The sequence below is a fragment of the Syngnathus floridae genome, chromosome 20 (assembly GCF_059516105.1).
Source record: "Syngnathus floridae isolate MCC-2025c chromosome 20, RoL_Sflo_1.0, whole genome shotgun sequence".
Lineage (NCBI taxonomy): Eukaryota > Metazoa > Chordata > Actinopteri > Syngnathiformes > Syngnathidae > Syngnathus > Syngnathus floridae.
This window is the reverse complement of record NC_142432.1, coordinates 3054067-3075604: the sequence shown is the minus strand read 5'-3', so window position 1 is coordinate 3075604 and position 21538 is coordinate 3054067. Positions and strand designations below refer to the sequence as shown.

Below are 21538 nucleotides of genomic sequence, written 5' to 3'. Positions count from 1 at the left end.
GTCCTTTTGCATGAACGAAAGTCTCTAAAAACAAAAACAACTGTGTGAATGTGGGATGAAAAAAATTAAATGCAAAATAGTTTAATGATAAAGTTTATAAATTCAGTCAAATATTGATGATTTTTAAAATAGTGGGAGGTTTACTGGAAATATATTTTGATTAAGCAATTTTAAATAAAAGAAATTAAATATGACTGAGCGGACCCAACTTTGCATTGTGTAAAATGATAAAAACTCCTAATAAAGGTCGTTTTCAGCATCAGAGAAACACGTTTGGCTGCGTTAAAAAAGCCCCGCCTTCTTTTTCAGCTCCTTCTGCCGCCATTCCGCCAGGCGCTGGAATTCTGAGCGGCCCATGCCGAGCAGTTGCTCAAAATCAGCGTCAGACAGGAAGTTCTGGATTCGAGAACATTAAATTAGAGACCACTTGCACTGCCATCTAGTATGCAACCAATATTTGACCTCTGACCTCTTTGTAGCAGGGATCCACGCCCGGAGGGAGCTCCGAGGCGGACTTGTTGATGAGTAGCTCGGGGTCCACTTGCTTCCCGGAGGCTGTAGGGAATGGGCGGGATGAAGTCGGGCTGGTGATTACGGGGGATGAATCCCCAAAATGGCTTTTGTAGATTGGAGGACTCATGGGGCCTCCGGGCGCCCGGTAATTGCCTCCGCCTGAATTTAAAGTGGTGTTGTTTAGATCCTGCAGGGTATGACAAAGCAAAGAGAATTAATGGAGCACTTAATTTTTAATTTTTAGCTCACGTGACACATTTCTGCCACTTACATAATTGAGCTCTAATAGCGATGCACTGCTATTCAACTCTTTCTTGATCTCCTCATAGGACTTCCCCACCTGTTGACAAAAGTGAAGAAAGAGAAAATAGGTCAACGCAAAAGTGCCAAATCATCTTTTTTGAGATGATTGACTCCATGATGTTCTTGACTCACGCTCCACTTATGGGGGTCCCATGCGTTAAACCAGCCGGTGAATGTGGGGGGCTCAAAGCCCTGTTTGACACAAACCACAGGCGTGTCCTTGTCACGGCCCGCCGGGTGGGTGCGTAAGTACTCATGGGCAGAGTTCCATGTCTCCTTGGTCTCGTACTCATTAGCGGATTTCCCCACCCACAAGAAAATCTGAGGAGATTCATATTTTTCAAATAATCCATAAAAGCCAAAGAGATTGCTGGACGAGTACAAAGGGACGTTTTGAATATGACTGGCTGACACAGAAAATGGCGAGTTACCTCTTCCCAGGTGTCCAGCAGCATGACATCCTCCTCGTCCAGGTCGCTTTGTGCAAAGTCGTCCACCTCGGTCATCCGAAACTGACCCGTCTGATTTGAGCACTCAAACAGTCGAGGGCTGTGAAGAGGCTCCTCCCTCTGGAGACTGAAGAAAAAAAAACATATATATGACTGAAAAAATAAAATGCAAAATGTGCGTTTACCTCTTGTCACTGGCATAGGGTGCCTTCCCTCCAAGGGCTACCCAGAATTCAGCAGGCTCCTGACCCTCCATCACCACCTGTTTGTCCTGTTTGGACACCACGTCAGAAATGGCTCTGGCCATCACCCTCTCATCCCCGCTGCAACCCTGGAAACAGAAAGAGCCAAGCATACATTCAAATCCTTTCCTGTGAATGAGAATAACCAAACGGCTGTCACACTAACTCACCTTTCCGTACCACAAGTAGCACGAGTGGTCACTCTTGAGGAGGAAAACGTCATTGGTGTTGAGGGATGACGCCCTGGCTAGAACTTCAGTAGCCTTGGTGTTCAGCTCGTTAGTCCCCCGAACCTGGAAGAGCCTGGCTCCGCTCACAGGGTTGACCACGCCGGGTCTACCGGTACCACCCTACATAACAGCGTTTATTTATTTCCAGCACACAACAGCATTTATTTACTCAACTGCAAATGGATAGTGAGGTCTCTATTTATATGCATTTTTGGAATAATAATAATAACCCATTGACAATTTAAAATCTTTAGTAAAGCTATTTTTTAATTTTTTAAATATTTTTTTCTTTATTTATTGAAAATAATTAAGCAGTCTGGAAGATGAACAGCAAAAAAAACATATCTGTATGTAAAATAATTTATAGATACCTGAAAAAAAAAAAAACACTAGTTCCATATCAATGAGGCCCACCTCAAAGATGATAAGTCTGCCTTTGAAAATGGCCAGGAAATGGCGGGGCTCCTTTCCCATGACCACCCGAACCTGCACGGGGGCTCCGTTGTACTTCTGATCCACTAGCACGGCCTGATAGGCACAAGCCGTCACCTCGTCTTTGGTGGCGTACCGCCCCTGGCGGGTCAGAAAGAACTTTATTAAAACCTACAAAAGCAAGAATGTGTTTAAAAAACAAAAAACAAACCTGCCACATGTAGAGAATGTGCTGCTCCCGGTTTGATATGCGATACGTGTATAGCACCAGGTAGCAGTCTCCGCCGTAAAACTGTCCATATGTCCTCGGACTGACTTCAGCCAGTTCCAAATCTTCAATGCGCCACACCTGACAAACAAATTATCAATTGAATTTAAAAATAACTATGTTACTTCATTAGTTATAGTAACAACACTGCATTTTATTCAATTTCGAATTCCACCTTGACATCTCCAGAGCCGTCGTCCACCATGCGCTGCTTTGCTGCCACCTCGGGACGTGCGTGGAGCTCCATCACGTCAAACTTCACCTGGTCAACCTTTGCTGGGGGAGACATTGAATAAGGTAAGCATCTCTTCCGTAAAAGTATAACCTAAAAAACATACTTGGCTTACTATATTATGACCAACACTAAAATACAGTAGTGTAGTAGGTATAAGTGTTCATCGAAATCAAGAGGATTATTTTTTTACTTTTAATGCTACTCTTTTGGCAATTTACCTATCTTGCCCACATTGTGCGTGGCGCCCAAGCCTTGAGTTTGATTCTTGTCCCTCCACTCCTTGAAGAGGTGCTTGAACATGGCCGACTCGCCGCCCTCGGACATGACCTCCACACTGGTGCTTGCTGGGTAGTTCTTGGCCTTGATATAACCCTGACATACCCAGAATGGAATAGATGCTTTATGATTTTATTTTTTCGATTGATTAACATTTGGATGGACGTTTGACTCACGACCGCCCGGTTCATAGCACCACGCTTCTCCTCTTTGGAGGCGTGTTTTCCTTTCCACACCATCACACTGGAGCCAGCATTGTCCAATATGTAGCAGTCCTGACAGAGAGATAGAAGCAAATAAAAACATCAGCAATCAGACTTGGAGATTCATCAATGCCGCACGAGGAGTATTTACAGAAGACTTCAGGAGGTTTTGGGTGAGAGGCTGCGTGGCCACTTCTTGAACCACCAGATTCCCGCTGACGTCGTAAACACTGAGGAGACACACACACACAAATTGATTCACAATTTGTGAATACTTTTGCCACCTTTGATTAATAGTTTGCATGAGCAGCATGTTCTTACTGGTAGAGCCTGACGTTGGCGTTGACCGGCCGGCGCGAATCGTCATCGGGGATGGCAGCCTTGAGCGCACCGGTCCTCGGACCCAAAGCAGCCGTCATGTTTTTCATCAGCTCGGGCGAGTCGCGCTCATCTCCGCCCTCCACCAAGCCGATCGCAGCCCGGCCGCCTCGTTCCCGGTCCCGGATATCCTGAGCCAGCAAGGTAGCCTGGGAGGCAAAAATAAAATTGTTAGTCTAAAATGAACAAAGCAAAATATTCTGGACAATTAATTGCAAAAAATATTCAATCACAGCCTTTTAAAAGAATTTTTTTAATAATATTTTAATAAATACTTTATTAGAATTAATTTACCTTGAGCTTTTCTCCCCTGTTGCTCTTTTCTCCATTCCACTGCACTATAAGATTGCCCATGTCCAGAAGAAAGATATCCCCCGTGTTAAAGCTGCTCCACGCCGCATCCACCTGCACCCATGCACACACTCATATTATACATTTCTATAAAACACTAATATTGAAAATACAGTGCACTTTGCTTTTTGTATAAAATTAAACTTGATACTGATATTGAACTTTGATAACCTCGGTGGCTGAGATGTGCTTCCGCCCTTTGACATGCAGCAAACGCAGGACATCATAGGCGTTGGTATCCACGTGGTCAAAACCGGAGGCCACGCCCCCTTTTTTGTATCTGTGAGGGAAGAGAGAGCATCAAGCAAAGTTCAAGTGCCATAAAACTAAACACACATGCAGCATTGTGCCGCTTATGCTTTGGTCATCAATATTTTTCAAATGCTAGCATGACCTTGTGGCTTACATTGCAGTACTCACATAATGCCGTTTTTGAAGTAGCCCCTGAAACGTGGCGACTCGTGGCCCTGCACCTCCCTGTGCTGCACCGGCGCACCCCCCAAGTGCTCATCCAGTTGGGTGACGAAGACAGCCGCCGCTCCCTGCTCATCCTGCGACGAGGTGTTCCCGATCCAATAGTGAACGTCGGCCGAGCCCAAGTTCTGACTCATCTGTGGGACCAAACACTCATTCATAAATTGTGAACTTTGGTGTGCTGAGATTCAAATATCACCAAGATGTATTGATATTTCTCCTGCTGTGTTCTTTGGGATTAGAGATTTTTTTTGTTTGTTTATGAGGGAGATGAACAGAAATAAGGTGTGGCAATTCAAGAGTACTCACATGCAAAACAATGTAACAATCGCCCTCGAAAAAGTTGCCGAAGCTTTGGGCCGACACCGGCACCATCTGCAGCTTCTGTTGGACATAGATAAAGAAGAATAAAGTGGAATGTTGAACCATTGTAGAGTCCACAAAAAAAAACAAAGGCTGATGTTTGCTTTATTGGATGACTCACGTTAATGGTCCATATCTGCAGGCCTGCTTTTTTGTGGACACTCCTAAACGCATCTTTATTGGCATCATTCATCATAACGTGTACTGTGGACTGAAGCACACACACAGGAACGACTATTTCACATCTTTTAGTATACAATATGCTGGATTTATGCAAGATCCCAAACGTTCCCATGTGAGCAAAACAGAAGAGTTTAAATATGGTGTGTTCAAGTACAAATTGGTCATATTGACTTTGCTTGAAACATCAACATTGTCATTATGGCCTCGCGTGGACAGATGGCGGAGATGAAAACTAGCGATAGCATCCTGGCAGACATATGCCCTCGTGATTCTCACCGATGACCGCTCGGCTCGCTTGCGATGCGAACGTCGATAAGCAAACAAGCTCAATGCAAAGTCGGAATGCAAATACGGCAACAAGAAAACAGCCAGCGCCTTAATGCATCATGAAAGTAGGGGTGAGATGAGGTGGGGTCAAACATGGATTCATTAGGTTCATAGTGTACCATTGTCTTATCTTATCATAAAGACGAAAAAAAAATAGTAATGGCGTCGAGTAAAACTAAATGATAAGAAGCAAAGCTGACAGTATTATTACTATACCAGTATGTACTTTTCCATTTTTCCCCACAGTATTAAAATTAACATATAACTTGAAACTAAAAATAAACCGAGATGTCATTGCAAAAGTGCACACACCCCCTTAAAGGCTACAGCTCACATTAATGGCAGAAGTTTTGAATAGATATCGCTTGGTGTCAAATCTGGCCTGTTAAAGGGTGTGTAGACTTTTTATAGTCCTCATATCTATAATATGGTTCACACACATACACTTTGAACTTGATAAGTAGCAGACACACCCTTCCTAGGATACGCCGGTTTGATATGAACGATTGATTATAGGACTTCATTTCAATGTACACTAATTATATACATGTATTTTATTATTTCCTACAATAAAAAAAGGAATGTACGTATATAGTATATCTACAAATTTGTTTATGTTTAATAAATTAGGCCTAATATTTAATTAGGAATAAAAAAATAGTAATCATGCATTTACAATATTAATATTATATATTTTCCAATGTATTTGCTTCACTTCCTGTTCAAAGTATAAAGTACATACTGTACTGCATACAGCTCTCCACTTGACGTTCCCTGTGGAATATAATAAGTCCATAATAGTAATGTAAACAACGTAGCACAGCCGTTCATTAAGTGCTGTTTACCTTGACTGTTTGTGCATACAAAAGAAGAGCAGCTGGGAGTATAAAGTGATCTCATCTCCAAAACACAAAAAAGAAATCCATAATCGTGCAACAAGAAGGACTGGTTCCGTTTCAATTAACCCACACAAACCTGTACATCTTTGCCGATAGAATCATCAATCAACAGAAATGTAATCACGATATGAATGTAAATGAAATATTGTGACTTTAAAAAAAAAAAAAAAAAAACATTGTATATTGTTTGCATAACCTACCTCGTCTTGGGAGCAGTGCAGGTTGGAAAAAACAATCAGTGGGTGAACCTCCAGTGCTGTGTGCGAGCCAATAAGTGTGTATGTGTGTGCGACTGTGCGTATGTGTGCGTAGGTTGGGTGTATTTACTTCCACGCCCACTCTGTGAACACACCTGCAATTTCCTGTGCTGTCATTCTTGCACGGTAAGGTGCTGCAAATGCGAGCTTTACAAAAGAAAATAGTCTAAAAATAATAAATAAGTCAACATTTGCATGAGAGACTATAAGGGGAGACATTTAGTAAAAGTAAGTACATTTGGGATGTCACTATTGAATATTTTTAGAATTAATTATTCAAATAATCTGACAAAATTGTATTTTATATGAAATTATATTAAAAAAACTGTTCTGTTTTTAAGCTCTAATATTTTTGGTAAACACTTTTATCATGGGACAACACAAAAAAAAAAAAAATAAAAATAAAATCAGATTTTCAGAGCTCTTTGCCAGGTGTCAAATTGAAAGTAACAGCAACAAATTCAAGACACCACTTCGCTTTTCACATGAGACTTTTCAACTCGACCAAGTCACATGACATCAACGGCTGTTTGTTTTGTGCATGTCTCAAATTCTTCAACAATGAATCCAAAAAAAGTCTTACATACCTTCGTAGTCGATTTGTCCTTGCTGGATGCCGTCCTCGTCATCATCGTCACAACCACTTCATGTCTGAGGCACAAAAGAAAAGCCTGTACAAAAATACTTGCGGACTCACAAAAAAAACAATCGGCTCACCAGAGCCAAAGCTAAAAGTTCACCTTGCATATCACATGAGGAGCCTAAGCTCCTTTGAGTTGCACATTAACCACTTGACATCGCTTTTTATTCAGCCAACCTGCAGCTCATTCAAATCTTCATCGTGACATCACCTGAAATAAACTTGTTTGGATTCCTCAAATTCCTACATTGTGGTGTCCAAGTTTGTTTTTCTAGCTGCAAATTACCAGCCGGCTAATGGAATACAAAATATTGCTGTAATAAAGTTAGAATTATGTAAAATTTATACTGTAAATTCGGCAGAAATAAAATTATATGAGTGAAGTGGTATGATTAGTTTTCAAAAGTCTTCCGCAGCAACACACGAGGACACAAAGTGAGTGTGTGCAAACTTGCAGCTTTAATCATGTTGTACAGTACCATTTCCATTTTTTTCCTATTATATTAATACGCACCCGATTCCTTTGCTGAATCCCCCAACAAATAGAACTTCACATCATCTAGGCTAATTAATATATTTTTCTCAACATTGAATCAGTGTTCATCATCTGCGAGGAACAGAGTGACTCAAAAGAGTAATGCGTCATTAATTTCATCCAACAAAATCACATTTTCTTGTTAAATAGTGTGGCAATAATTCAGATTAACGCTTAGCTTAGCTGTTGAGTTTTTTTTTTTTTTTTTTTTTTAGGGAACGGGACTGGGAGAGGGGTTATTGGAGTAACAAAGTGCACCCCCTACCCAACATGAGGAAACCAGCACAGTAATGAAGGCACTTCATTCTGAAAGAGAAAACAAAGTAACATCTTGCAGGAGAGAGAAAAAAACCAAAAAAAACATCACCCACTCTGGAACGAAACATTGTTTTTTTTTGGTAACTAAAATATGACTTTGATAGAAAAAGTACTTGTTTTAAGTATGTCTTCTTCTTATAAACATGGAGTATGTACATCAAGTCTCTTGAGGGGGTGTGGGGGGGGGGCACCCTGCTACCTCTCCCTCAGGCTCTGTAAGAGGCTGTAAACGTCGTCCTCCTTGCTGAGGCCTTCGAAGATGGGCAGCAGCTCCAAGAGTTCCCTGTCCGCCATGTCATCGAACCACGACTGCACCGGCACCTGAGGGGACCACCCCGAAAAAATAACGACCCTGAAGTTAATTGACTGAGCCAAATCTCGATGCACTGTTGTTACTCACGGCGTTCTCAGGGTGGAAGATGTAGGAGGCAGGCGAGTTGTCGACAATGATGACCTTGCCGAGCTCTCGGCCCAGCCGGCTGAGGTCTTTGACGTAGTTTCCTCTGTGGAACACACAGGATTCCCTGAAGAGACGAGCACGGAACACTCCCCAGCGGTCCAGGAGGTCTGCCACGGGGTCCGCGTACTGCAAAGCGTGGCATGGCAGAGTCAGACCAGACGACATTATGGGCCATTTTCAAGCAATTTCTCACAATATGAAATAACCACACCCGCTTACTGTTGGGATTTCAAACTGGACGACTGACTGTTGTATACATTTGTCCACCAGGTGGCGGTATTTTCCCCCATTCAATGCATGTAGTATTATTTTACATCTTACTAATATTATAGCATGTATATAAAAAGTCTCAGGGAATGAAAATGTATATATAATTGTCTTTTGTGTTCTTTAGTGAGGCTATTTCAAGGACTTGTTGTATTGACCTTAGCTAAACTGGCGGTGAAAAGGACACATTCAAACAGCTCCCCCATCCTTTGCAGGAACTCGTCCACGTGAGGCCTTTTCAGCACATACACCTGAAACGCAATATTAGTTTACACCAGAAATGAGAACATCGACAGCTTTCATTATATTCCATATCTCCGCTGCCCTGGTCCTCCGCAGGTGTCCGGGGAATAGCCGCTGCTCCCGAGTGCAAGTAATCAAGAAGAGGCCGAGTTTGACGCAAAAAGCCTATCCTGGATTACTTGAACCAGGTCGCAGCTCCATGTCAATGGCTGCTCCATCACAATTGTTCATGACAATAAAAATAAGTAAATATATAAATAATAAATAAGTACATACATAATAAATGCTACAAATAGTATAAAATTGTGTAAAATATAAATTGAATACAAGTACAAAAATAAGTACCAAATAAAATAAGTTCAAATATAAAAATTAATTACGAACAAAACATTTAAATAAAGTACTACAATTATAATAAATTGGGAATAATTATGTTAATACCCAAAAATATAGAAAATTTATGATTCTTTAAAAGTAAGTATAATTAAAAATACACTTTGAATATATGCCTCTGCTGTCTTTTCTCCATACGTGGACTTCTACCTTGTGTATTGATGCAGAAAAACCAAAATGTTTGCCCCAACTCGTATTTGTGGTGCATGTGAGCGCATACCTGATGAACAGTTCCATCAATCTCCACCGGAACGATGAAGTCTGCATTGCTAATAGGCTGCGAGGCAAACACAAGAAGACGCAGCGTTATCCAATCAATCACATAATGAGTGTCGGGGGCACACAGAGGTGAAAAACACCAGAGAGACTCTGCTGCAGAAGTGGAGGAGACGCGGCGCGGGAACGTCGGTAGAAGATAAAAAGGAGGGGAAGAAAATTGTCAAAACTAAAAATGAACTGTAACAAAAAAAAAACAATAAAACAACAACAAACAACGATTAATATTAATGGCAAAAATAAAAAAATGATAAAATCAACGACGCAATAATTAAAAATAAGTCCAAATAATTAATTAAAATCTAAAACAATTTTTTCAAAACTACTCAAATGATTGGCACGCATTTACATAAATGTATATAACTGCATGCCATCATAATTTATTCATAATCTAATTTATATCATCACTCACATAAAATTTGAAGCACATCCAGTATTGTACGCAGCTGCACTCTTAATACATAACACCAAGTACTATATAACTCTCTATATGCGTTATGTAACATGTCTATTTCTGTCCGCCGTTCCACACACGTGGCTTTTGTCCAGCATTCTCATTTGCATGCCGTCAAACGGCTCCAACCTACGAACCTTCCCAACGAGACGTCGATCTACAGAAAGTTTCACTTTGATTTATAACATGGCCTGAAAGCATTTCCTGTTGATTTATGAAGCGCAGGCACGGTTGTGTAAACAAGAAGCTGCAGCGTGAATCACTTGTTTCGTTTCGTTTTGTTTGGATGATTTTTGACATATCCGTAGAGCAAAACAGCCTGCTGGACGTTCCCATGTGTGTGACCTCGTGCTGCTCGCATGTGACTCTGAGTAATGAATGGACTCGATGCACTTTGTCGTCCGCCATTGAGACGCTGCGCAGCGGAGCATACGCATCAAATTATAAAAACGAGTCTCATGTATTTGCCCTTTGAAACAACAATTATTAAAAAAAAAACATTGAAAAAGGGATCGGGTAAAAGTAGTTCTACGGCGCCGTTCGTACCTTGAAGGAGCTGTGAACGAGCGTCTCGTCCAGGTCGATCACCACGCAGTTCCTGCCATAGTCTGCTATACTGACCTCGGGCAAGAGGAACTTGGCTGGAGGCTGCCGAGGCAACACACACACACGCACACACACACTTTTTAATGAATTATTCACACAGTTTCATCAGAGGAAATGATGCTTACACGCCGACGAACCACACAGAGAAGTTAATTCAAATTCAAATAGAAAAAAAATTTGATCAATGATTAATAAATCAAATTATTTAACGTTAAAAGACCACACAGTCAAAAACCGTCGGATTGGTGTTGAGATCATTTTTCTGCCACTAAGCGTTTCATGTTGGATGTTAGTGGTGAGAACAGAATATTTTTCTTTTCAAATTAAGAACCAATTAATTGAAACATGGATCAACTCTAGCCTCTAGTGACATTATGTTTTCCGACCAAATATCGTAGGAACGCCGTATATTTATCGAATATCCAAATATATACACTCGAGCATTTTACAGAATCAAACCACTCGATAGCTTCTCGTGCTTGTTGTGATTCCACTTTACAGCGTCTACTTCAAGTGACCTCATATTGACTCTTTCACTGTGATGCCTTCGGGGACCGTGCGGGAAAGAAGAAGGAAAAAAAAAAAGGAGGAGCACTCGGGTTTGTTGCCAAAAAGGTCGCAGACTGACAGACAAGCGTGAAGCGACAGATGGTACAGCCACAGGGGGCATGCGTGCACACGCGAGCGCATGCACATTCTGCAATTTATGAATCTCTGATGTTTTTTTTGTTTTTTTCTGAGAGAATCACTTGCAGTTTCACAATGACATTGTATTCCATGTGTCAAATGCAGGTCGAAAACAACTATAAAGCTTCATTAACAAATTCCACGGGTCTTTTTAATACAGCGTAGTTGCAATTGATTATACTGTAAGAGATAGATGATTTCATTTAATCAAGTGTTCAAAGACAATCCATTTGTTGTTGCAACGCGAAACCAGCCAGGAGTTGGGCTCAAGGGAAAATCAATATATATTATCATATCAAAACTAGAATTATCCATGAAGGCCAAACCGTCGTGTTGAACAATGGATTAGTCTGTTTGAAAAGTCTCTGTTGTTGCTATTTTATTATTGCAAGCTGCTCCTACCCACTGCTGTAAAATTGGAATTTCCCTATTGCGAGATGAATAAGGGCTCATTCTATTCTATTATTTCCTCATACCACGCCTATCTATAAAGTTTAATGGCAACTAATCAAAGAATGGATGGGTGTGAACATGCAGCTTGAAGCAAGATGGGAAAGCACAACAATAATAATAATGATAATAATAAATAAAATAAAATAAAATAAAATAAAATAAAATAAAATAAAATAAAATTAAATAATGATAATAATAGGATAGTACATACACTGGGGATGTGGTCAGCCTGCACCTGGTCACACTGGAGGAAGTAAACACAGGGGAGGAGGAAGAGGAGAGCAGTGAGCAAAGAAAACAAAACGCTGCAAGAACATCAATATTGTAATCAACAAATGCACAGAAAGGGAGCGAGCGAGAGCGGGGTGCTTGTCAATAAAAAAGAGCCAGAGCTCCTGCAAATGACAAATAAAGCTGGACTGGGCTTCGACAAACATGCGGGAGGGGCAGAAACTCTACTTTTTGCACAGAAAGGTTGGAGGCATTCCTCGCCTAGACGCGAGACATGTTTCGTGTAAACACGAGGAGGGATGGCCGGGTTATTTTTCACTGCGTTTGGAGCTTTTTAGGGGGCTTTTTGCACTTTCCCCAACTGCCTGCAATTTCACACGTCCGCGCTACACTGGACAAAATGTGAGTCAAGGAGGGGGTCGAGCAAGGAGGGCCTAATCTGTTAAAATAAAAAAATAAAAAAAAGATATTGTGGAACAATCAAAGTCAAATCGAGTCGCTTGAATGAAGTGGGGAAAATCAAGTACTCTGTATTGGACAGCGCCGAACGCTACATGGCCAGTGAGCGAGCTTGTTCCTGCTCGCCGAGGATAGTAAACAACTTCTAGGTTCAGCGAGTTTGAAGCAGCTGGAAACATTTGCGGCGGCAAGACTTGAAAAAGAAAAAAAAAACATCAACAAGCTCCTGGCAACAGTAAGCGTAGAGCATGTAGAGAGACAAATGGTTCTCACCTTGGGAGGAGCGCCGTTCTCCTCGGGAGGCGGCGGCAGGGCATGAGTCTTGTTGTTGACGGCCGGCGGTTCCACCTGGTAGTCATTGTAGTTGCGAAAGCAGCAGAAGAAGGGGCTGAAAATGCTCCGACTGCGGTGTTTCTTGAGGCTGCTGTTGGACTGGGACACTGGAAGAGTAATAGGGGTGGGGGTGATAGAGGTGAGGCGTGAAAAAGAACATCCAACCATTAAACGGAAATGCCACATGAGAACGAGAGCTGGGATCAAGACTAGGCAAATAGGACACGCAAAAGAGTGGCCAAGGCAATCTTCAGACTTGAACCCTATAGAGCACCTCACTTAACGTTGTTCCTTGGCATCAAGATGCCTCAAACAGCGCCGAAGCACTACATTTGTCTAAATGAAGATTCACTTTAACACAGTTCCATGGCAAAAATAATGCCAAATGACTACTTTTGTCTTAATGAAGCTCCTCAACTTACTTATGCACCAAGAAGCCACACGATGGAATTAAGCTTCCTCGTGATTTACATGCTCATCAGACCATGTGACACACGCGGTCCAGCCATGCATGCTCAAGCCGCCTTCAGATTGACGCCTCAACCATCCCCGGCTCGCTCTGACTACATCCGACAGGACGTGGGCAGTCCGTTGTCTTTGTTCTCGGCATCTTTGAAGTCTACTGCTCAATTCGGATCCTTCCCACGAAGCGACTAAATATAGAGCGGGCCACCTTATCGGAATCACCGAAGCATAAAATTAACAAACTGTTAATGATGCCTCAATCACAGTGTCAGTCAAGATTTTAAAGTATTGCTGTCTAAAAATCTTTTTTATACTATAGGTGTGCTAAATATTATTATTTGTAACATTACTCCCTAAAATTGGTTAACACCTGATTTCTCATTCCACACTTAATTTTTAAATCAATGCCATTTTTTTCCCATCATACCAGCTATGGGCACTTCTGTGTTTTTGTTTAAAAAGAAAACCACAATCCTATCCAAAACATATCAACCAAGATTGCGCTGTGATTGGCCACTTTCCAGGGGTGTACTTTCGCACGCCAAGACATTTGAATTCAGCTTCCCCCTCAGATGGCCTCAAGTTATTCTTCCATCTACATTTTTGCAACTTGTATATTTCCCGCCAGGAAAAGTTGGTGAACGAGGATTCTGAGAAAGGGCTTTGGGTGGATAGTTCCACCCTCTCGTCATTTAAACATGCCTTCCTTTCTTCCTTTGCACACAAACAACATAACTGAGCATCATCCGTAAAGAGCACACCAAAACATTCCGACAAAAACATTATATATCAATTTCTCATTGGAACAGGTGCACAATACGGTGAAGACACTTGATCCAACACATACTCCTTTCAAGCGCCCTGTTACCTAATGTCGACGACAGTGGGGGGGAAGCTCAACAGCGGCCAATGGCAGCCCCCGGGCTGGGCGCCACGTGATCGGAGTAAACCTCCGACAAGACCGGAAAAAAAAAAAAAAAAAGCAGGAAATTCTCAGCATTCCTGACAGGAAGAGATAATCACCCCTGTGACCCAAAGCCTGGAATGACGCCAGGCTTCCGAGAGGGAGAGGAGAATATGATCCAGGGTTATGTCTGGCTCAGACGGCCTTGTTTACAGTCGCTTTAAAAAGCACAAGACGTGACTTGTTTATGTTTGGAACAGTAAATCCAGTTAATTATAGAGGAGATCGAATTTTACGTCTTTCTATTTCTCATGTATTGCAAACAACAATATAACAATATATTTTCTCTCTATACATTTTTTGCCCTACAATCTTCAGATATTCCCCCAAAATGATCAAAACAATTTTTCCGCTTGGCACTCGTGGTTGAGCGGTCATGCAGGTAAAGAGGTCAGTTGCATGGCCGTAATAGTGAGAGCCGTCACTTTAATAATTCAAATGGAAAAACAGGGTCGCTTTGAAATGGCACGGCTGCGTGCATGGTATACTTATCAAACACCAAAATAAAATACAAGCGGAGCCGGCGGGATTCCAATGCTATATTTGCTGCACAACAGAAGTCGGTATATATGCCACATGGCCTCAGGCAGTATTTCAGAGATAATAATTTTAATCCTGTAGTTCAGATTTTCAGACCTGGACATACACCAATGTGGGGAATCCCTGATTTTTTTCTTTTATTTAATACTTTTCTGTGCCTTTTTTTTTTTTTTTAAGGAAGCGGGAAATCGGTGGGGTTTTCCACTAATGTTTCGTAATCGGTATAAAGACACTAATATGTGGGGTGATGAAATTTGTCATAATAAAAGTCACCCAAAAAATTATTATAAGCACAGAGTATGCTGAGAACTGCTTTCACGCCGTTAAAATGCAGTCACAAACAACATAGTTAAAACAAATAAAACAATGAAGTCGTAAAACGAAAAAAAAATCTCTGGCACTGTGTGAAGTGATTCATTTTTTGAATGAATCTCCTACTAAAATCTCGAACTCATCCGCACACAAGCTGAGTTGTAACACCCGAGCTCCCACCGATGCTAATTGCATAACCAGATTGGCTTCATGCACAGTATTTACACCGAAGAGCATCTGTGCATCATCACAATATGCAAACACACACCTGGGTCAAGTCAAGTGATGTCAGATGAGCTGAGGATGCAGTTCAAGCAGTGCATGAAGTAGCAGACCGAGAAGTACTTGTATCTCAAATCATCCTTCCCCATTGACAAGAATGGAAATGCAATTATTCTGTTCCATCCTTCCAAAACAACAAACATTTCTAATGAATTTTAACACACTATAATATAGGACACAACACAATAGAATGCAATGAATGAGTTTTTGCAACACTTTTTGCTCCAATTTACTGGGCATTGTGGTGCTCCTTCGGTTGTGTGCACATTAGAGAGCCATTTTGGAAGATGTATGATATATTCATGTGTTTTCTGTTGCAGGTTTGCGACGGCAGGAGAGGGGGCTGACAGCTGCAAGTGTGCTTGTGTGTGTGTGTGTGTGGTGGTAGGGGGGGGATTAAAACACTGAGCGCTCAGCGAAGAAATAATGAGCGCGATGAGACTGTGCCGCTACAGTTACGCAACCAGACTGTGAAGTTCCTCCCCACCCACGGAGCTGACATCCACTTTGGTGTTTTCCTAACCGATGGCAAGATGGATGGCTGTGCGATGTGTGAGGTTAAATTATTTTTACACTAGCTAGAGTAATTATTTATGCATCATTATTATTTAATTATAGTCTTATGTTTTGTGTGCAGCATTGTGTTACATCTTCAAATGAAAGGTGAGACTATCCTGCAGTACAATCTCTTCAAAAATCCGAAAAGGATATTTTGAAATGGGTTGTTTCGTAACATCAAACTTACCCATCTGACACACTCCAAAGAGCAAATACATAAAAAGAGATCAAGGAAAGCACCTTGGATCCCCCCCGCCTCCCTCCTTCTGCACAACTTCCAGGAAAATACATACTTCTCTTCATTCAGGCAGAGTCTCCTTTGAAGCAAAATCCCATTAATATTTAAAATACATAGAAGACTGTTCTTATTGAGAAAAAAAAAGTCAGAACAACTATTGAAAGGGGCGTAAAATGGTTTTAAAGACTGAAAGGGAACATTTTATAGCTTGGATCAAAACAGTTGGATCTCTATCCATCATTTGGGAAATCAAACAAGGAAATCTTTTGTTCTCTTATTTGTCAATATGTCTGTGAGTGCACTTTAACCCCATAGTTATATAAGAGTACGGCTGAACAAATAATTAAATAATAATGTGAGGCTGCAATATCGAGAAAAAAACCCCCACCAACTCTGCTTTATTTAGTGTGCTCAGAATAAACCAATCACAAGTTAAGTTTAAAGTGCATCTGGTTAATGCAACAGAATGGACTAATTTCAACGAGACAAAAAAGATGGTATGTTAAGTATATCATAGTCAAAGAAACTGCAACTGAAAAACATTGCATTGTGGAACTCAATTTCATGTAAAAAGACATAAATAGAAACAATCCCCAGCGGCGGAGTGCGATCCCGCACATTCGCTTAACAAGCTCATCAGTCACGGAGCTTACAAGACTCACACGATTGGCTTCTTCGCAATCAGCTAGTTGGGACGATACTGGGAAAAATGTTTGTTTGGTTGTTGTTTTTTTTAAACACGCTTCCCGTTGAGATACTGATAATCTTCTTCTCTGGAATAGACTCATAAATCTGGACTAAGGGGCGCCCGCTATTCCGCTCGCTGTCATGGAGAGCGCTCCATCGGGATATTGACGTTCGTGGGGGCGGATTCGGATTGACACGCAGCCGCCTTCCATACTAAATACTAACCTCGCTAACATTCTCTTTTTTTTTTTAGTCTTCAGTGGGGCCTCGAAGAAATTCCGTGACACCTCATTATTTACACCTGGCATTTTTAGGGGTAACCTACACATAAAAAACATGTCAGGAGAATTTCATGAATAACAGCTTGCTTCCCATCAGACCCGACCACGTAAAGGCTGAAGGTTCATTTGAAGCCTTGAGATGCCCTCAGAGATGACTTGGCATCTCGTGGAGGGGGGAAAGCTCCACTGCTGGGTGGAAAGCACACATGATGAAAAACACTTGACTATTTGGATCTCCAAGTCATAAAAAGGCACCCAAACAACAACAAATGATCCAATTTCAGGTTGCTAAGTGAAATTGAAAATTGAAATCTCTCGAATCAACTTAGTTGTGTGTGACAAATTCCTTAAAATGAAGACTTATGCTCTTCACGACCTGATTATTATATGTCATCGACATGTCCGCCGACAGGTTTGAGAAGCTAAAAGGCTAATCAGATTGGAGTAATTGGCTCATCCACTCAGAACTATCTGCGTGTGGGGATATCACAGCAAAAGCTTCTCCACGAAGCCTTTTGAAGCGAGGGTCCGCCCGCTTATTACAGGCCGTTGCATCATTCCGAGCAAGGCGCCAAAGAAAAAGTTGGGAAGAGATTTAAACATCTGCTCGGGGTCTGTGATATAGTGGTTATAAAAACTCAATGCTTTTGAAATGCTTGCGATTAAAAATAATGACACAAAGATGAACAGAACATTAGCGCAAAAACCTTAAGGCTTCTGCTAGAAAGCCGAAAAATGTCAAGAAAAGCTATTCTAATTGAGTAGATAGAATAGACTAAATTCTGAAAGGATTATATTAGACTCATTAAGATCACAAACAGCTGTCAATCAAACAGGAGAGTGTAGACTTTTAATATCCACCACATCTCATTCTGTGCTTGAGTCTATCACCAAACGTAACCTCGGCTTGACTTTGGGATGTTATATTCTATAGAGGGTAACCAAGCACATTATCATTCCCAGGCTCGCTTCAATTCACGTCATCCATAATGCATGAAGATACAATCTCCACCTGACCAAACGTCTAATAAAATTCCCCTCTAATGACTTACTACAAAGTCTCGAGTCAGAATGAAACTGATAGGACTCTGGAAATAGCTTATTGTGAAATATGAGTGTGATTCAAATCATGTGTATGTCATCTTAGATTGTTATCCAAGTTTGAGGACGGGACGCTGATAATATGCTGTTTCTACAATGGGATTTTGGGTTACAATATATACATAAAGCACTATATTATTATAAATAAGTTTTGAATCAATTGGAATTTTTTTTTTCTTAAATCACCAAAGAGGACATTTCTAATCATCCAAACATTTATCTTGGACCGCAAACCAGTACTAAAATTCAATAGGTTCTTCCTCTACCCCTTAAATAAATATTTCTTGCACACATACTAATGACAGGCTGGGGGGTGGGGGGGGTAAAGGTCATGTTGATGCAGATGGTGAAATTCTGTATTAAGTTTATTTAATGATGCCAAGTGAGAATTCGCTGAGTCATGAGATTGATTCACGTGGAGCTCAGTGGAGGGTGACTGGTGTACGATGACCTTTTCTCCCACACAGGAGGGGGTATGACATGTGGCCTGGATCCAGAAGATCCCCATTGGAAGCTCATCGGTACAAAAGAACTCACCATACGATCTCCTTGCGATAGTTGGTTAGCAATAACGATAATACTTGGTGGTACGATTATTTGATTAACACAATCGCTCTGAGAAAAAAATCCAATTGCAGAACTCACTATGACATCATTTCAATATTTTGACACTGCAATAAAGAAACGACACGATAAACCAATCCGATGTAACTAAAGAGGGAAACAAAAAAGTGTTAAAATCGCACAAGCCGAGATATCCACCCTGACTTTGCACTTAGGCCAAAACAAAAAGCATCAGCCGTGAAACGTCTGGTTTAGCGCTCAGTCAGACTGATCTGCGCAGATTAGCGACAAAGTAAATGAAAACTGAAAATCTCCCGAAAAAAAACTCACTGGAGGATTTGCCACTGACACATGGTGAACTCTAGTCCAAAAATCTTTCCCTTCAATGATCTGCTGCGCCGAAATTCGCCAAACCCTCAAAATGGGTCGATTAAGTTTGTTATTCAGTCATGCTTCATTTAATAGCGGGGACATAATGTTTTTTGTGCAGAAATTTTTTTGCATTGAGCTGTACTTGATCATTGTTGTTGGTCTCATAGTCATAAATTCTGTTGTCAAATTCCGGATCCAAAGTTTGCTGCAAGCTTCTTGTGTGAAATTTGCCTGTCCTCTAAATGTTTAGCCTCTAAATAGTCTACCTTCCGCCTACATTCCAAAAACATGACATCTCATCAAGACTCTAAATTGCACATAAGTGTGAATATACAGAAAGTGTGAATGAGTCCAAAGTCAGCTCGGACAAAGCTTCAGATCAACATCTCTCAGGAAAACACAAGCCCTGGAGAATTGGGTGGAAGAATATCTATATTATGAGTTAAAAAAAAAACATTAAATATTGTTTTTCCACTGCTGTACTATAAACAGCACAAATGAAAGCTACTAATAATTTTGCATGCTGCACACAAGAATAAAAATAATACAAAAAAAACTAGAATAAGCACAAAGGAAGAATAATTTCAGTTTTCCAAGCAACATTTGCATATTTGTTTTACTCGAGGTAAAGCCAACAATGTTTTGTCAGTAAGCCACATAAACAACGACTGAAAGGACCCGCCCCCTGTTGCAAAGGAAGCCAGCTATGTGCAATCACACGCGAAAATATGTCAAAATCGTTTAAATCAAATATATTTTGATGAAGTAGTACATATAAAAAGACGTTTAATGTCAACAACCGAGGTGTAGCATCCGAGCATTTGTTATTGCAGTATTCGGTGTCCTCTGCACCCTGCAATATTTTTTACACACGGTGAACGGAGAAGGAAAAAAAAAGAAAAAAAAACATGGAAGCGTGCCTTAATAAAGCAAGGTCTCTTACCTTTGTCTTGACTCGCGCAAATGCTTTCCTCCTCTTTGGGATTTGCAACCTGTGTTATAATGGACGTGTTGTCCATGGAAAAAGCGAGATGTGGTGTGCCTTCGTGGGGCTGCACCGTGTTATTCCTCGGCGAACATGACTGTCAAAGCCAGTCGACTACACTTCCCAGGAGACCTTGCAAACCGGCCGCTGCATCATGACCCGTTCATGCGTGTGGGGGACACCGCAACATTTGAGCAGGATAGGGGGGGACTATATTGGAAGAAAAATAACTCCGTCCCTGTGCGCTTCCCCCGTGCACACTCTATTTGTGTTACCGCATCCACAGCTAAGTGGCGCTATACGTGCTCCTGACACGCCTCCCAGGAACCCCCCCTCCCTCCCCATACTATGACAGGGGTGCGCAACCTGCGGCTCGTGGTACACCGACGCATACTTTCAGTATACATCTTTATGTAAAAACCTCAGAGAAATCGGTAGAAAAATAATAATTAAATGAATAAATTAACTCCCAGTTGCTGTCATAAAAATGTCTATATTACTAATATGGCATTGAATGCATCTTATAGTGTCCGTCCTACTATACAGATTAACAAACATTATTCATGCAGGTTCATTTGTGGAGGAGAATAAGTCCAAAGTGCTTCCCTGGTTCTTTGCCAGCAGGGACAACGTCCAAGTTCACCTTCCCTGTCTATCACTTTAATGCCGCACAGGCCCACCCAGCCCTGACTGACCTCACCTGAACTTTTAATGGAGGACGCTGGTGCTGTTTTTCACCGTTCATGTGTAACATGGTGCAACTTTTAAATATGACAGGGCAATTGACTCCAGGACAATGAAGGTTCCATCTATCCATCATGTTTAAAGTAAAGGAAGTACTTCTCTGCTAGCCTAATAACATTCGAACACACATAAGGCACTCTGACTTCTTTCACTTTTGTTAGATGAATTTATTTCCTGATGTCTTCCACTTTTATAGGATAAGATTGAATGTTTCACTTCTGAGTCATTCCTTTAACAGCCAGTTGGACTCTACTCTTTCTGAGCTAAGCAAGTGGCCCTGCGTACATTGATGAATTATTAAGATACATATGGTTGTGATATTTGCTTTGATAAACCACAGATGATCAGGCTCATTATCTCCAAGCACATGTGGCGTGCTTGCAGACGCCTTGAATGTTTAACTCTGTACAAAACTTCTCCTGCAGCCTTCTAAGAAAACTAAATGTAAAGACATGATTACATAAAAGATTGCACCAACTTCCTTAGATGGGTAATAAAAATATCCACGCATGCACGCCCCCCCCCCCCCCCTTTATAACTTTCTTCAAAATGCTTGTTTTTTTTAAAACTGTTTTTTGGTGAAGTCAACCACGCATTCTGATTTACAGATTGATTAGAATTACATTGTAAATCAATGACCTCCGGTTGCTGCACCTTAAACATGCAGTTCTAGTGACATCTAGTGGACAATACCCTAACAACACCCA

General features: G+C 41.2%; 2 protein-coding genes and 1 long non-coding RNA gene across 5 annotated transcripts; 1 reads left to right on the top strand and 2 right to left on the bottom strand.

Annotated features, from left to right (window-relative positions):
• Positions 1 to 65: 65 nt before the first annotated feature.
• On the bottom strand, positions 66 to 7165 carry vill (villin-like). Of its 2 annotated transcripts, none has more exons than XM_088363567.1 (20): positions 6971 to 7165; positions 4839 to 4928; positions 4664 to 4738; positions 4301 to 4491; positions 4052 to 4160; positions 3824 to 3934; positions 3473 to 3678; positions 3303 to 3381; positions 3125 to 3223; positions 2891 to 3044; positions 2613 to 2713; positions 2381 to 2518; positions 2152 to 2310; positions 1678 to 1857; positions 1451 to 1596; positions 1248 to 1392; positions 949 to 1137; positions 785 to 853; positions 470 to 700; positions 66 to 396 (listed from the first exon to the last, which is right to left on the bottom strand). In XM_088363567.1, the coding sequence occupies exons 1-20, from the start codon at positions 7013 to 7015 to the stop codon at positions 283 to 285; spliced, it is 2631 nt and encodes an 876-aa protein (XP_088219693.1). In that variant the 5' UTR covers positions 7016 to 7165; the 3' UTR covers positions 66 to 282. The 2 variants fall into 2 exon arrangements, with proteins under 2 accessions (XP_088219693.1, XP_088219694.1); XM_088363568.1 differs by lacking the exon at positions 6971 to 7165 and adding an exon at positions 6327 to 6420.
• Positions 7166 to 7459: 294 nt separating this feature from the next.
• On the bottom strand, positions 7460 to 20369 carry ctdspla (CTD (carboxy-terminal domain, RNA polymerase II, polypeptide A) small phosphatase-like a). Of its 2 annotated transcripts, XM_088363583.1 has the most exons (8): positions 20046 to 20369; positions 12679 to 12845; positions 11927 to 11959; positions 10516 to 10617; positions 9460 to 9516; positions 8762 to 8854; positions 8277 to 8462; positions 7460 to 8197 (listed from the first exon to the last, which is right to left on the bottom strand). In XM_088363583.1, the coding sequence occupies exons 1-8, from the start codon at positions 20119 to 20121 to the stop codon at positions 8072 to 8074; spliced, it is 840 nt and encodes a 279-aa protein (XP_088219709.1). In that variant the 5' UTR covers positions 20122 to 20369; the 3' UTR covers positions 7460 to 8071. The 2 variants fall into 2 exon arrangements, with proteins under 2 accessions (XP_088219709.1, XP_088219710.1); XM_088363584.1 differs by lacking the exon at positions 11927 to 11959.
• LOC148380771 (uncharacterized) lies at positions 12135 to 19495 on the top strand. The gene is made up of 3 exons (XR_015854639.1): positions 12135 to 12348; positions 15622 to 15853; positions 18634 to 19495. It is a non-coding gene; the product is annotated as an uncharacterized LOC148380771 (long non-coding RNA).
• Positions 20370 to 21538: the final 1169 nt, after the last annotated feature.

Bases quoted from the DNA above. Each gene is read 5' to 3' on its own strand.
- vill (XM_088363567.1), bottom strand. From the start codon at position 7,015: ATGATGACGAGGACGGCATCCAGCAAGGACAAATCGACTACGAAG. The intron at 3,224-3,302 runs GTAAATACTCCT...TCTCTCTGTCAG, and splicing joins AAAACCTCCTGAAGTCTTCT to GACTGCTACATATTGGACAA. The intron at 1,858-2,151 runs GTGGGCCTCATT...GCTGTTATGTAG, and splicing joins GCAGACTTATCATCTTTGAG to GGTGGTACCGGTAGACCCGG.
- ctdspla (XM_088363583.1), bottom strand. From the start codon at position 20,121: ATGGACAACACGTCCATTATAACACAGGTTGCAAATCCCAAAGAGGAG. The intron at 12,846-20,045 runs GTAAGAGACCTT...TTACTCTTCCAG, and splicing joins TTGCGCGAGTCAAGACAAAG to TGTCCCAGTCCAACAGCAGC. The intron at 11,960-12,678 runs GTGAGAACCATT...TACTTCCTCCAG, and splicing joins AGAACGGCGCTCCTCCCAAG to TGTGACCAGGTGCAGGCTGA.